The sequence below is a fragment of the Artemia franciscana genome, unplaced genomic scaffold, assembly GCF_032884065.1.
Source record: "Artemia franciscana unplaced genomic scaffold, ASM3288406v1 PGA_scaffold_39, whole genome shotgun sequence".
NCBI classification, from domain to species: domain Eukaryota; kingdom Metazoa; phylum Arthropoda; class Branchiopoda; order Anostraca; family Artemiidae; genus Artemia; species Artemia franciscana.
In genome coordinates this window covers 466,024-482,859 of record NW_027062677.1, presented here as the reverse complement: position 1 = coordinate 482,859, position 16,836 = coordinate 466,024, and the positions used below count along the sequence as shown (strand labels likewise).

The 16,836-nt window shown below is 33.9% G+C and overlaps 1 protein-coding gene across 1 annotated transcript in view; it reads left to right on the top strand.

Annotated features, from left to right (window-relative positions):
* LOC136041827 (ralA-binding protein 1-like) overlaps nucleotides 1-16,836 on the top strand; it is a 65,417-nt gene that overhangs the window by 14,732 nt on the left and 33,849 nt on the right. Inside the window, exons 3-6 of the mRNA XM_065726604.1 lie at nucleotides 618-1,286; nucleotides 4,452-4,760; nucleotides 10,122-10,314; nucleotides 16,100-16,355. Coding sequence (XP_065582676.1) covers nucleotides 618-1,286; nucleotides 4,452-4,760; nucleotides 10,122-10,314; nucleotides 16,100-16,355 — 1,427 coding nt within the window. The remainder of the gene's footprint in view (nucleotides 1-617; nucleotides 1,287-4,451; nucleotides 4,761-10,121; nucleotides 10,315-16,099; nucleotides 16,356-16,836) is intronic.

Here is a 16,836-nt window from a genome sequence, read left to right as displayed (position 1 = left end):
ATCAAAAAGCACATCAGAACTAGAATTAAGATAATCAGTGGGAAGGCAAACTGAGGCAACAACATAGTTTTGTATTTTGACTCCCACAAAATACTCCAAGTCCCGGACGGGCTCTGGTAATAGTGTAAATATATAGTGTACGGGCTCTGGTAATAGTGGTAATCTGGTAATAATCTGGTAATTTCTCGTAAGAATGGCAGTGCCACCGCTAGGTTGATCCATACCAGAGTGTTTGGCAGCATGGAAGTAGCCTAAGCAACAGTAGAAGTGTCGATGTCTAGTAGGCTAAACTACTTTTAGCATCTTTTGTCGTAGCTTAAGTATTTGAGAGATAAATGGTGTTATATATACATGGGAGGAAAGTCATGCTATCTAGAAAAGTATAGATAGATTACGGACAAAAAGCTTGTTGTGTCCATTCTTTATGTAGAGCTTGGAGAGAAGAATGCCAGAATACTCATTTAAAAGATAATATGCGTTCCTTTCTTATGTTACAGTGAAATCAGTGTTTTTTAATAGCTTTTGTGGTTTCATTTACATTTTTTCAATAGCTTTTTGCTGAAATAGCAATATTTTGTTTCATATTATATCTAAAATCTCCTGTGTTCTTTTTTTAGGAGTCCATTTAAAGGCAAGAAAAAATCGTTCAAATTTCCTGCCAAGAAGGATAAAAAGAGCAAAGAAGAAGCAAAATCAACATTAGACAGGAAAGCGGATTTGCTTAAAGCTCTAAAAGAAGAAGAAGAAAGAGAGAAAGAAAGAAAACAGAAATTGAAAGAAGCCAAGAGGGCTGAAAAAGAGTTAAAAAAGAAACAGGAAAAAATTCAATCCAAAGAAAAACTGGACGCTGCAGAATTGAAGAAAGGAGAAAAAAGTTCTAAACTAGACAAAAAAGATGAGAAAAAACCTGAGAGAAAAGAGAAGTCTAAAGATAAATCAGAGAAGAACAAGTTAAACAGTAAAAATAAGCTTCTTAAAAAGGATAAAAATAAGAAAAAAGATTGCATTGACCTATCTGATGAAACCGTTTTTCCTGTCTTTGGTATACCCTTATACCTCTCTTATGAAAGAAGCAAGTGTCATGATGGTCTAGAGTTGCCGCTTATAGTTCGAGAATGTGTTGATGTAATTGAAGAAAACGGACTCACTATCGAAGGGATCTACAGATCATCTGGAATCAAAACTAAAGTTACAGAACTAAGAAAGAGCTATAACTTGAGATTGCCATCTAAGATAAATGAATATGACATGCCAACAATTGCTAGTGTATTAAAGCAGTACTTCAGGTGAAGTCTTATGACTATTTATTTGGTCAGGTTTGATAAGTAATCATTGGTGGGAGGGGGCTAGGCTTAGAAGAAACAATTTTGTTTCCCCTTATTCCTGTATTTCCAAAATACTGGTAAAATTTAGCAGTAACACGCTATGTACTACTACTATTACTAACAACACTGCAGCACCAAGCCACCTGAACCATCACAGCTATGTAGGCTCCTCCGCTCTCCCAGCCTATTAAAAGCCTCCCTCTTTACACTCTCCCAAAAATTTACAATTTCCCTTTAATCTTTCCTTACGCTATCCCCCTTCTGTATTTGAGAATGACCTGATTTTCGTTTGACCCTAGTTGGTAAAACAAGGACAAGTTTGACTTCAAATATGCAAGCAATAGAATGTTTATGAAAGTCTTCAAGCCCTGTTCACACAAAAATTTTGGGTATCATCCGCCAGTAGTGGGTATAGTCGTCAGTATAATCAGAACGTTTTCTGTTCCCAAATACCTTTAAAGAGCGTTTTTGTTTTATCAGTTTTAATTTAACTTCAATAGCATGGAGTCAAGCACCCAGTCAGAATCAAGATATTTTTAAAAGAATGGAACTTGTATTTCAAATAAATAAGTAAATTAATGTCTTTAACCTTTACCTTACTGTGCTATGATCACTTGACCTCTAGCCGTCAAAACACGAAAAGAAGATTTGAAATAAATAGAATTTCCAAATAAATCCTGTAGGACAAATAAAAAAAAAAAGTTTTTTTTTCAACTATGAAGCAGCATAAAAGCGTAAAATGAACATAACAATTCCTTATATGAGGGAGGTTCCAGGTCCTCAACGCTTTACTCCTTACGCTGATGCTTTTTAGCACATTCGAAAATCTAGTTATTCTAATTCGACGACTCTTGTGTTTCGGCGGTTGTTTTGATTTTGGAAAAAAAAAATAAAAATAAGACATAATCTTAATATTTAGTAAACATTTTCGTTAAACTGTGATTGAATAAGTTCTTGATAGCATTTTTGCTGCAGAATTTTGGGTGAATGGAGAGGGGTATTATTGGCCATATGGATTGAAGTTCTGCGTGACTTTGGTTTTCTATGTGGTTGAAGCCATTGCAACATATACAATATCTAATGTTTAAATACATTGTATACATACGTTTAAGTGCATAGAAACACTGTATAAGAACAAAGCAGTATACTATTTAAAATCACTGAAAACAAAGCTCCTGGTAGGACTTGCCAGTCTCTTCTCCCCCTCCCCCCTCCTGTAAGAAATATTCTAATGAGACCCATCACACCCTGTCTTGCCATTTCCTTCTCTTTGCTGGTAAACAAGTAACGGGTTATTTTATGCTAGATAGAATAAGGTTGTCGCAATAGGAGAGGCCCATTCCCGGTGCCAATAATAAAGGTACAGATCCCAGGAAATCAGATATCAGTTTCTAATTCTCCCCCTTTCTCAAAACTCATTTTATATTTACTTTAAGGCCGTGCTTAAGTAAACTTGAAAACATCGAGATTCAAAATTGAAGTTAGGGTAGCCTTCTGTCTCTCAATTCTTTAAAGACCGTCGGTTGTCAAAAACCCTTCAAATAGCACTTATTCATTGGCGGAAATAGCAGGTTAATTATACCAGCTTGTCAATCTGGTCTCTAGGGCGATGTGAAACGATTCTTTCTGGCAAAAAACTTGTAAAAGTTTTAGGTAGCTGAAAATATTCTATGGAACTGTCCGAAAATAGGAAAACACACCGAAAAATGGTTGCAATCGTCTTACAGGTTATTGTCTTTTGCTCATGATAGTACCGATTTTGTTCTAAAAGCAATGCCCTTCATAGAGTACGCTTGAGAAAAAGAGCTAAACATTTTCGAAATTTTCTAAGCAATTAGAGGAAATATAGCAAAATCTTAGCAAACATTTTGTAACATCTTCAAGAAGCTACGGCCTGATATTAAAAGTGGTGTTTTCCGCTAATGAATACTTGAGTACTTTTTAAATATAAATTTTCAATTTTATCATTGGATTTTCGAGTTCCATCAGTTCACTTAATCACGACCTTAAGCATCAATATGAGTTAGGATATCTGAGCATTAAAATGCACTCTTTGAGGGATTTACCCCCCCCCCTTCACCTAAAAATTATCCACTACCTTTCCTTTTAAATGGCTGATGTGCTCTTTACGTATCATGTAGAGCAAATTAATTTATTTAAATGAATCTTTAAAATAAATCACAGGAATATTTTTGTGTCGTGAGAAGGACAGCACCACCCTGCCTTACCGTTATTTAGATTCAGTCTTGGTCGTGAGAGAACCCACCACACCATCCCCATACTGCTTCCTATATTTATCTGAGGCTTCATGTGATAAGGGCAATTTGGGCCTTGAAATTGTCTCTTTTAGGTATCTGCCCCCCCCCTCCCCGCTGACATAATAACCCACTTCCTCTCCTTTATAATAACTGATATGCAATTATACTCTTGCTACCTGTCTTAAATTCTCTTTTGTTGCTCAATCTTTCATTTGGTAAGAATTTTTGTGGAGTAGTTCTCAAGGGGAGAATCTTCCGCCTGGGTAATTTTACAGGGGGAATATATTGGACCTTGTTTAGCAGTACATTGCCTCTTTTTTGGAAGCACTACTATTTTTGCGTTCAAGCTCCTAAAGAAATGTGCCAAATTTCACTCTTATCTGTCTACACGTCCTTTTGCTCCCTTGCATGCTTTTTTACTGTGGCACCGTGATATTTCCCAAGGGCGACGCCATTTTCAGTTTTCTTTATGATTGGACTTTATATGAACCTTGTCTCATTTATATTCACCGTCTTTATATTAAGCTAGTCTCTGCTTCTCACTCTTGTTTGTAATATATTCAATTTAGTTTTTTTTTGTCACTGTTTTTGCTCCAGCTTTTAGATACATTTAGCTGTTTATTAACAGATCTTTGGTAACACTGCTATTTCCCTCTTTAAGCACCATCTCCATAATTTGTAATTTGGCACCATCTGATTTCATGTAATTTGGCACCATCTCATTTCATGAACGTAAAATTAAAAGAGGAATTGGAAGGTAGAAAAAATGTGTCAAATATTAAACTTCTGTAGAAGCTTAAGAAGGGAAATGGCAATGTTGACCTTCTTTACTTGTTCAATTTGTTACTATGTATATTTTATATTGTAGAGAACTCCCGGACAGCCTGCTAACGCAAACTCTTGAAGAATCGTTTGAAAGTGCAGCTTTGTTAAAAGATGAAACTGAGCAACATCGTCAACTGCGTCTTCTGATTGAAAAACTTCCTGGTGTAAATAAGGCTGTTCTCTCGTGGCTATTTGTTCATATGAGTCATGTGATACAAAACGAAAAAATCAATAAGATGAATGCAAGGAACTTGTGCTTAGTTCTTCATCCGACATTGAATTTTAGTCACAGACTGATTGCTTGCTTCATATCAAATGGAGGAATACTGTTTGAAGGTGTTCAGTTAAGAAGGTGAGATTAATCATTAGTTGAAAATATAACAGTTCAAAATAGGGATGAAACCTTTTAATTGACAGTGAAACAAATATAAAACTTTTAACTGAATATTTCGGTTTTTTAACTGAATATTTTTAACCGAATATTTTTTTTGATGTCTTTTAGTTTTACTGCTGATAGTGGACACAGTATATGTGTCCGAAATATTCAGTTAAAAGTTTTACATTTGTGTCACTGTCGATTAAAAGGTTTCATCCCTATTCCGAACTGTTATATTTTCGTCATGGACAGGCAGTGTGGTCTTCGAAGTTATATAATGATTAGTTCATATTTCAATATTGCTTTAAGTCAAATCTTACCTGATTTTTCCCTGCTGCCAACTTTTTAGGTTAAAGGTAGATAGGTTTACATTGTTTACGTAAAACTAAAACTTACAGTTTGTCTGCTCAAACTTGTGGTTTGTTCTTCTTTAAACATTGAGTATTAGTTATCGACTGATTACCGGTTTTATGTTATATGGATGATTACTGTTTGAACAAATTCTGTTGAAAAGGTGAGATAGGGTTAGATCGGTTATTCGGCATTGACTTTTTCCAAATCGTGGTTAGGTTGCCCCTGCTAAGACCTTTTCAGGAGAAAGCTGTGTAGGTGGCACCTTGTTTAAATCAAAAGTTACAAAGATTTTCAATCTCTGTGATTTTGACCCTCCAACACGTAAACCGAAGTCTGGAAATTTTTGCACCCTTTTACAGTTTCTAATGTATCGCATTTTGTTTGCCTTTATCTTGTTTTTTTTTAAACTTTAATTTTTTTTCAAACGCATGATCAACGAAATTTTCTTCTCTTTTTACGATTTTTCCTATAATATCTTATTTTTTGTATAGTTTGTCTACTTTCCCCCCTTTTTTTTATTTTGTTTTTAATTATCAAACAGTTCCTGCTAACGAACTGTAAGTAAGGAGCGACTCTGCCCAATAGTACCTGGAGTTCTAAAGAATGGAATTTTGATAGCAATAGACAAATAAAAGAATTTATTTTTTATGCTGATTCTAAATATGTAAACTTCATCAAGTTTAATTTTACCCATCAAAAGCTATGAGCCTGAGAAAATGTGCCTGGTTGACAAAAAAGGGGAAACACCCTCAAAAAATCAAGTAAATTTAATGAAAATTACTGTCAGGTTCAACGTGTCGCAAGTTTCCTGGTTGGAGGACAACTAGTCCCCCTCCCACGCCCTCATTTTCCCCACGGACATACAAGAAAGTTTCTGGGAAAGACATTGATTCAGCATAGTCGGAAAGTCCAATAACTATGCCTTTCGGGATGACATTAGCCCCATATTGCCTGGGGAAAGGGTTTTAAGTTTTGCAAATCGCCCATTGTTCACACACAGCATTTGTTATTGGGAAAAATGACGATTGTTTCGGGGGAGGATTTTCTGCGGGGGAAATTTCCCGCAGGAAGAAGTTTCCGTGGAGTGGAAAGATTCTGGAGGAGCTCACCTAGGGATTTTTAAGGGGAGGGGGAGGGAAGGGGATTCCTTGGCATAATCTAGAAACAGCTAGAAATTAAATATAATTTTTTTTCAACTAAGACTAAACAACAACTTTAAAACTTAAAAACAACAAAGAGAGGTAAAACTCAATGAAAAGACAAGAAACGAAACTGTGGCCAGTAGAGAGAAATGATGAAAGACTAAAACAACGCGGATATTTCGGCTGTATGCAAACTAGGCGTCCTTAGCACAAGAGAAACAAAGATAAAACACTGAACTAAAAACAAATAAAACCACCACCAATATTAATAGAATACAATTGTCGAAACTGATCCACTTAGGGAAACGAAGCTTTTAGAGTTACTTCAATGAGAACATCAAAGCAACTGCTTTGATATAGAGGCCAGTCCGGCTTAAGAACTTTCATTAAAACCAACAAAGTCATTCCGTATATGAGGGGGTGGGCCCTTTCTCTACCCTTACTATTCACGCCACAGTTGTACTTTTCGTCATAATTCTTTATTGCTCTTAATTATTCTTAATTTATTAATTAATTCTTTATTGCTCAAATACAGGGGCCGTTGAATTTGAGTGAGAAGTATTTTTAAAGGACTTTAGCGTTCACAGTATAGTATTCCTTAAGCTTTCACAATGGTGACTTTGCAATACGGAATTCATGTATCTTAATTACGCCTATGTCACGTACATTGATGGTTTTTGCTTAGCAAACTGGAAATATCTCATGTAAGTAAATTTGAAATGAAACTATTTGCCACCAATTTCGACCTAATGATTAATAAGAAGAACCTTTTATATGAGATGACCGTGGCATGGTTTAGAAATGCCTCTAAAATTCTAAATTAATGAACAATATAAGAACTAGTATATTCTAGTTCAGGGGTTGCTAATTTGCTTTGGCTACGGGTCACAATCACCCAAAATGTGAAAGATAGAGACATGTTTGGGTCAGTAATATTATCATTTTAAAAGTGGATTTGTTTTCATCAACTGCAATACTAATTACGTCACTTGACGACAGGTCATTTATTTCCTCTTTGTCACTACTTTTTGTCTCATCTTGAATGTGATGATGAACTGGTCTAACTGACAATGTAATTTCATTCTTTTGTTGTTTGATTCATTCTTTTGTTGCTTGAGTTGTTTGGTTTTATCCGTAAAGACATCAAGTACATGTTAGAAGCAATTTATGAATGTTTTTATTTCATAAACGTCTGTAAATGGCTTTTATGCCAGAAGATACATCATGGTTATTTCTGGTGAAAGAAATCTTTAAGAAATTATTTCGTTTTTTTTTTTTTACACGCTTAGCAGTGTATTCAGATATATATTAATTTGTAGTTTCCTTCATATATTGGAAGAAAAGTTTCGCTCAATATTGTGAGTCATGATGTACTTAAATTTGTACATAAAGAACATGTAAGATTGTCAGCGTTTTCGGTACATCCATATTTTTCTGTCCTTGCATCTGCACATAACATTTGTTTGGGTTAAACAGAAAATATCAATATGTCAATTAGGTAGTGACATATTTGGGAGTGACATAATAGGTAGTGACAATGTCAATATTTAAATTAGGCAGTGACATATTTGGGATGACATGTTAGGTAGTGACAATATCAATATGTCAATTAGGTAGTGACATGTTTGGGATGACATGTTAGGTAGTGACAATATCAATATGTCAATTAGGTAGTGACATGTTTGGAAGTGACATATTAGGTAGTGACAATATTAATATGTCAATTAGGTAGTGACATATTTGGGAGTGACATATTAGGTAGTGACAATACCAATATTTCAGTTAGGTAGTGACATATTTGGGAGTGACATATTAGGTAGTGACAATATCAATATGTCTATTAGGTAGTGGCGTAATAATAAATAAGAGGAGCAAGTCTGTCACTATTCTTGTGCTTCTGAACTTAAGACAGCGTAACAAGCCGCTCATCTAATTATAGTGGGATTTTTGTGCTGTGTTCTATCTATTATATCAGTACCTCGACTTTGTGATTGGCATGAAGTGTTGTTCTTAGTATCTAGTTTAAATTTTTTATTCTCAAACTGTACATTTGCTGTTTATGTTTAATGATTTATTTATTAGCAACAGACACCGATAATTAAAAAAAAGAAGAATACTGCTGCCTTTGACGCAGTAAGTAAAAAAGCCCAGTTTAATTATATGTACAATACATATATCCTAGTATATATAAATAAGTGACCATTTTTAAATGAATTTTAAATTGTTATTCTACTGCGCTGCTGAATGCGTAACCGCAGTATAGTTGTAATTTAATATTTTAATATCAATTAAAAGGGACCGCTGTTTTGACTAGCTAAGTGGTGAAATTGAGTCTAGCTCTTGAAAAAACAGTAAAAATAATTAAATAGCTTACCATTAAGAATAAAAACCAGAAAATGAAAAGCTTTAGTTTCTTGTTTTTTCTGTTTTGTGTAGTGTTTGTTTTGTTTCTTTTATTGATACTCCGCTTTGATTTTTGTAGCGGGTCAAAAATAAATTATTATTATTATTATTTAATAAGTGTAATGTAAAAACAAGCCAGTACTGTTGTTGCATTTTTCCTTTTTTTCGTGAATACAAACATTGTATTTCACTTCAGCCCGATTCAAAACCAGAGTTCCCTGAGACTGAAATGCAGTTGATGCAAGGGGGAAGTGGTGACAACCTTTTCGGGATGTCTCTGAAAGATATAGTGTCCTACTGCTCCTAATTCCAGTCACCTTTCTGGCGCTGGCTGTCCTTCCCAGGGTCTGATCATGGGTCAGGGCATTTTCTGGAATAATTTATTGTTTATAACTTATTTAAATAATTGTTTGATTTTGTTTAGCTTTCTAAATTTTTGTATTTATAGGGAGGCACGAATCCTTTTTATTTATGCTTTACTGATATTAACTTTTATGGAGAGTTCGTCTCATGTTTATCCTCTAGTTAAACATTTTTTTATTTTTTTTGTTAGTGTCTTAGGCGAATGTCTTTTTCTAAGGAAAAAATTAAACAATGGATATTATTTATTGTTGATTATCCATTTAAATCATTGCTTAATTTTGTTAGGTAATGTTAATTTTTGTATTTAATTTTCTTCTGATTTATCTTCTGCTATAATTAATATACATAGAAGATCGTGTCAATTTAATTATATATTTAATTTTTTTTTTAGTTTCTTAAAGTACATTTCTTTTTCTGGGGAACCTTTAATCATTAATATGATTTTATTGGTTATTTCTTAATTAATTATTTATTTTGCTATTGAATTTACTTTACCAATTATATATTAGTTATTATTTAATGAACCTGGCCCTAATTAGGCTATTCGACTATTTTAGTGCCGAAATGGGATAAACTCAAGTCAGAAGCTTCAGAAAAGTTTCGGCTGGGATGATCCCCAGGACATACGAAAAGTCTATTGTAGCACAAGAAGAGACTCCTTGAGGAGAGATCTGATTTTGGTGAAAAGAAGTTCTCTTTTTAGTACCGGTTCTGAGTACCAAGTTCCGCTTGCTATTCATGGACGGCGAGTGGTGGGTGATTCCCCTCTTATTTGAGGGGCTAGTGTTGCCTTCACAAGCAGGTCTGAAGCTGGTGGGTAGGGCTCTCGAGAGGGGGGGAACAATGATGGTCGTCTTTGCCCTACAAGGAAGGCTCTTTATTAAAGGGAAGAAAATAGATAGGTGAGCCCTATATCAAACCACCATATCAGGGTAAGAGTGAAGACCGGAACAGAGTAGGGCGGGGGAAGAGTGAGTGTAGCTAATTGCCTCTAGTAGCTTGGTTCTGCGATAAGTTATAAGTAGTAGTAGAATTAGTATTGTTTAAGTAATCAAATAACTCCTACAAATTGCAGATATATTCCCCCGTTATCAGGACTGGGTGGTAAGGCATTAACCCTGCCCGAAAATCTGGAAGAGATTGAAGAAGAATTGAGGAAACAAGAGTCGTTTTTGGCAGAGATTCATAGCGAACTATCAGTTGGAATCATCTGGAAACATAGAGAAGAACAACTATGGGAAGCCCAGCGAATTGTTACTCAACTTAAGGTAATTGGCAAAGATCCAGATAATCATCACCAAGATATTCACTTCGTCAGAAACCTATTAAAAAAAATTCAATGCCATTCGTCGTCTACCCGTTACAAAAATACTAGTAATATACAAAAGTATAACAGTTCAAAATGGGGATAAAACCTTTTAATCGACAGTGAATAGATATAAAAATTTTTAAGTGGATATTTCGAACAAATATGCAGTGTTCATCATCAGCAGTAAAACCAGTTGACCAGACTTCTTCGAAAAGAAGGAAAACATTTCTAGAATTTTCTAACGATATTCTGGAAACAACAGAAAAGAAAGATGTTTTTTGTTCTTTATCATATGTTTCAAGACTGAGTGAAAAACTTAAAAGAATTTTACGAAATAATGGTTTAAAGGTAGCTTTAAGAGGTAGTAATACCTTGGCTTGTTTTTAAACTCTGGAAAGGATCGAACTTCCATAGAGTAACAAAGTGGGGTTTATAAAATCCCATGTACTTGTGGAAGCTCATATGAGAGACTTACTAACCAGAATTTAAACATTAGATCATAATTCTATTTCATCGTCCTAAAAGAAAATTCCAAACCTGAAGATTTCACGTCGGCTCTATTGGAATAAAAAAAAAAAAATATTAATCGGTTTTATCCCTATTTTGAACTGTTGTACTTTAGTCATGGAAAGACAGTGTGGTGTTTGGAGTTATCTAGTAATAAACAAAAATCAAGGTTTTGATTCTGGTATAATTGATCCTAAGATATTAGAGATTATTTATTATGATACTTTGGAAAAACTAAAAACAGTAATATCTTTTCTCAAAAATTACTAAAGACAGCGCAATTGTTCAAGCACTATTAAACAGCATGGTCAGAAATTTCATATGAACGTGTCATTATTAGAGGTATTTCACAAACGCAACTTTAGGTCTCATTCGTTTTATCTTTATCAAAAAACCTGGCGTGAGGAATTTTCCTTTTATGATTTAGTTTAGAATTGAAAACTACTAGCGCGAAACGAAACGTAGCGGGTGGTGAAAGTATTAAAAGTGTCTCTAAATAAGTAGAAAATTCAAATAGAACTCGATAACTGATGTGATAGTGATATAGGCCTAGCCTAATCTGTTTATTTATTGCTGTTAAGGGTGAAGTCTCTGTGTAAGTAAAACAAATAACCCGTACTGGTTTTGTGTCAAGAACTAATTTAACTCAATAGGCCTATCCAGGTTACACGCATTAGGTCTAGGTCCAAGCCTGCTAGTTAAATAGCTTTGGGCTCTTTACACTCACCTGCATTTCAAACTGCCAAAAAAGGCAAGTATTTGGCTGTTTAGGGTAGGCTAATCTACTGTTTAACAGACATATACTAGGCCTAGCATTATAATTTCACCAAGCCTTAGATGGTGTTGGTGATTTTTTTCCGTACTAACGTGAGTTTCCACTCTTATCAGTTATTCATACTCTTTGGTGTTAATACTAACGAAAATAAGATAGTCTACTGGCCTAAAAAGATTCATAATTTTGAAACAACCTAAATAAAAATCTTAGAAGTTGCTTTTTCACACATGAAGAGATCTCAGACCGGTTCAGGGAGGAAAAACCTCTTTTTTCGTGTCCTTGGTACTTTACGTCGATTAACAAATATATTTTAATTCCAAAAATGATTTCGTTCCTTTCTTGCGAACTTTCGTCTTAACTGTTTTTAGATTTTAACTATCATGACTTTTATCTTTAAAATGGCAGTTTGAGTTTATAATATGGCGGTTTCTTCGTCATCCACTGCTTAAGAGTAAATATTAAATAAATCTTAGTTTTTATTGGATTTTATCTATTGTTTGGGTGTTGTTTAGATAGCGTTGATCCTTGATGACGTAGACAAAATTTTAATTTGTTGTTGATTGACGGGTGATAGAAGGATCGCCGTATTTATCGGAACTGCTGGTGAGTTGATTTCTTATACCTTATCTATTTAAATTAGGTGTATTTTAGTATGGATATGCCCAGTTTCATCATTAATTAGTTATTTTATGTCGTTTCCCAAATAACGGTCCATTGAACCCCTTGGGATTTTGTCTTTGTTATTTCTCTTTTATTGAAATAAAAGGAAATTGAACTTGTGTTCCTTGAACTTTTTGCATTTTAATGCAACTTGTTACATGTTGGGTTGGCAAAAGGGTAGCATTAATTTGAAGTTTAAATAAATTGCATTGAATTTTGAATTATATTAATTTGTATTTAATTAGAATTGCCACTAAATTAACCTTAAATAGAACTAAATCAAATTAAGCTTAGCAGGTGTTTAGTTTTAACTGTAGTTTTTGCCTTATTTAAACTTAATCTAAACTTGATCATAATTGAAAGAAATTAATTTACACTAAAAATTAATTGAAATTAAATTAATTACTTAAGTAAAAATGAGTTCTAAGTTGTCTTAGAATGAATAATTTTCCCGCCTCAATACATAGGGAAAAATAAAAAGCAGTTACCACCCCCTTACAAAATCATAAAGTTAAGTTAATTATAAGTTAAATTAAGTTAAAGTTAATCATAAAGTTACGTATAAAACTTAAATAAAATGCTAGTTGTATTTTTTATTATTTTATTTACTTTTTGTCTACATTGGTCATAAGACACTAGAACCAACTTTGCCAAGTGGTACGACCGTTTTTTCAACTACCCTGTGTTATGTGGAATCGTCTAGCCTGTATATTCCAATCACCAACATAACACAAAAAATTGCGGTCTAAAAACACTCCTTTTGGTATTTCGTATCTTCTATGGTGTTTCAGATCCATCCCAGGAGAAACCTTTAATCCCTCCTCCTTCAAAGATTTCGTTACAACCATCTTTTTCTATGATTAATTTGGAATATATTTACAATTTTGTTTTGTAGGCTCCGGAATTTTCTATTATCTTTCTTCATTATAATTAACAACGATTAGTAATTATATTAATGATTGAAAAGATTGTTAATCGAGTTCGTCTTTGTGTTGTATTCTGGTTAAATTTCGCCTATATCTGTGCTGAATAATTGAAGTTTTGCTAGTTCTGAAGTTTGCATTGAAGGTTTGCAAGAATAATTGAAGTTTACATTGAAGTTTTGCAAGAATAATTGAAGTTTACATTGAAGTTTTGCAAGAATGATTTAAGTTTGTATTGAATAATAGAAGTTTTGCATTTTTGAAGTTTACATTGAAGTTTTGCAAGAATAATTGAAGTTTACATTGAAGTTTTGCAAGAATAATTGAAGTTTGCATTGAAGTTTTGCACTGAATAGCTGAAGTTTTGTAAGACCACACTATTCATTGGGAAAGTTTACTAGGTCCATCTTAATGAAAGTGGTTGGGAGACTAGCACGGGTGATACTGCCAGGTGGCTAGAGGAGGCGAAAGGCACTAATCCCTGGCTGTGTTATAGTGTCGGGCCATTTGTCAATAAAGTAAAAATTATGATATTAGGTGCTGAAGGGGCAAACATTATTACCGAGGCTCACACTCCCCAACCTAATGGACTACATTTGCAGATTATGACCGCAGTCTATCTTTATAGCCTAGAAACAATCGTCTGTGCGAAAAATCACAATCAGACTTGCTCTGAGCTGGTACTGCCTTGATCTTATGCAACTCAGTAGCCACCTTCGACTGCCGCACTCCGAGCCGGTTTGGAAAGGGTGCCACGGTATAACCAAACGGGTAAATCATGACTGTAGGCAAATTCTTTTACTGCACTATGCCGTATTTCTGGGTATCTTCTTTCACAAGGTATACCCGACTAAGCTTAGGAGTTTGATGCCCCTAGAAAAATATATCACCTATAAATATCATTACTTTGATAACCTGGTCTGTTGTAGGGAAAAACGGATATGCAGTAAATACAATCAGAGAAAACGTACTATTCAAATTCAATCATTAAACAGAACTAAACCCATCATCTCAAAATATTCTGTGTGTATTTACAGGGACATCCTTCTTGCTGCGCTCAGGCCATTTATTGACAACCAAAGATTTTCTTTTTCCTAAGTGAACCAGTGAATTTTCTCATTTATCCAAAAAGACGAAAAATTTATCTCCGCCAAGTTCTGAGGTCATGATTCTTACCCCAGGTTTTATTTTTTTTTTAACCTTAGTTAAATAAGTTACAGGGTGAAAAGACGTGCAAAGGTTCGAAACAAACATGGCGGACGAGAATAAAAGAAAAAAATAGGAGAAAAGGAGGAAAGGAGGGGAAAAAAAGAAAAAAGGAAAATTTTGAAAAGAACAGAAGGATATTTATAGGATAAATAACTGGGTCTCTGACCCCATCATGCGTGAAACCACAGCGTCAGTTATGAATAACATTCGTAACTTTGACTTAAGTGTTGTTATACTTTCAGGCTTAGCCTTCATGACTGACCAATAAAATTAATAATTTAAGACAATTCTTGAAATTAGCTATGATGGAAAATTTTTCTACAATTTTGTTTTATTTCAGTTTATTTTATTAGAGGTAATTTGTTTCATGTTGTCAAAGATGGCGTTTTTGTCAACATAATTTAGCTAGAAACAAATCTCCCAAGGAATGTCCTAGGTCTAAACCACTAACAGCAGTGGATTGTTCATGCCACCGTGAAATTGAGTTTTGCACGATATTGTCGAAAATTATGCATTCTACGAAACGCCCATTACAAAACTTTCTTAATCTGGTCCCGGCGGACGGAATAAAGAGACTAAAAAAGATAAGTCTAGTGTCGTCCAAGATGCTAACTTGCTGCGAAATGCAAGGCTGACCCTTTTAACCAGTGCATACATTCCCAAATCTCAAGTTTAAAAAAAAAAAAAAAAAAAAAAAAAAAAAAAAAAAAAAAAAAAAAAAAAAAAACTAGCTTCTTATTTTTCGTCCGAAACTGTTCGTTTGTTTGTATGAAACTAACAAATCTGAACATAAGAAGATCTGGGGGGAATTTTAATTAGAAAAACTAAAACATATTTCCATGGAATATATTAATAATCCTAGAGTAGTAGCTCATTTTAGTTTAAGGATGAATTTGAAATTAATGGCTAAATTATTTTTTATTAAGTTATTTTTAAGTTATTATTGTATGACATTTTCTTTTTTGCCTCAGTTTAAATTATCTAAGAATTTATGTTGGACACATTGCGGTGAACGTGAATTCACGAAAGTGTAAGAAGGAGGGCAAGGAATTTTTGGTTCGATTTTTTTGGAAGGTACAAAAAAGTTTTTTTCAAAATCTAGAAGAGGGGGTGGCAATAAAATCTAGAGGAGATAATTGCCCCCCATCTATCCCCATTGGTTCATAATAGGTGACAAATGTTTGTTCTTTTGCAAATTTTACCAGGTATGTACGCACCAAAATTTTCGATTATCGAAACCTTCGAGTAGGCTACTCTGTGTTTTATGCTGTCAACCGCCTCATAATATTATTTTATTTCTTTTTTTATTTTTGTTTCAATATAATATTAATTTTTCTCTCTTGTTCTTCTATCGAAAAATAGAGCCGCCAATAAAGAAAAGATATGACCTTAATAATTCAATTAAATTGAACAATAATTCTTGTCAAGTAAACCGTGGGGAAATTCTTTGGCTATATAACTAATCAAAACTTCAATTAATTAACTAAAACTATTGTAAATAAAGCATATTAAAAATAAAACTATGAATAAGAATCAAAAATTTACGAACTAAGAATAAGGATATATGAAATAAAACGAAATAGAGAGGAAAAATAATATTTAGGAATTCAATCTCCATCACTCATTCATACTCAGCTTTACCCTCCTTAATTTTTATCTTTTGTTTTTAGCGAAAATTAAAGACGCTAACAAAGCAAAGAGATAACCCTGATAATTCAATTACATTGAGCACAACCCCTAGCCAGTTAGATGGCGGAGAAATTCGTTCCCTCTCTTCTGAAGTGCAGGAAGATTCTTCCAAGTCATTACCTGAAGATTTGGATGACACTTCAAGAGATAATGATATTAATGATGAGAATGTGAATCTCGTCGAAGGAGAAGAAGAGAGTGAAGTAGTAAAATTTACGCACCAAGTAAGAGAGGAAGGTAAAAAGTATATAGTTTTATTTTTAATCCGAGGCTCGATGAAGGTAGGGCTGTTTTTACATTATTTCTACGGGCACCAGTTCAGGAAAATGCAGGGTGAAAGGGACATTGTTAGAAAAGCAGCCATGATACTTGTAAAGAACATAAATAAGGAATCTAAAAGTACTACTTTTATCTTATTAGAATGATTCCTTCAAAGACCGCCAACCACGAAACTTTTATTGATTGGTTCCCTGTCTTTTTACCGGAATATCAAAAAGGAAGTTTAGGATCGTTATTCTCATGATTTCCAAGGTGAATTTTTCTTTCTAACGAAGATAAAAATGCGGGTGTTTTGTTGTTTGTCGATTTTTTGTTATTTTTCGAAGCTATAAGGGGGAAGGGGCAAAATAAAGGGAGCAATTATCTCCCCCTTATCTGCTTCTAGTTAATACCCCTGATTATTTCTAATGTAATTAAGTCTTTTTAAGCCTCGTATTAA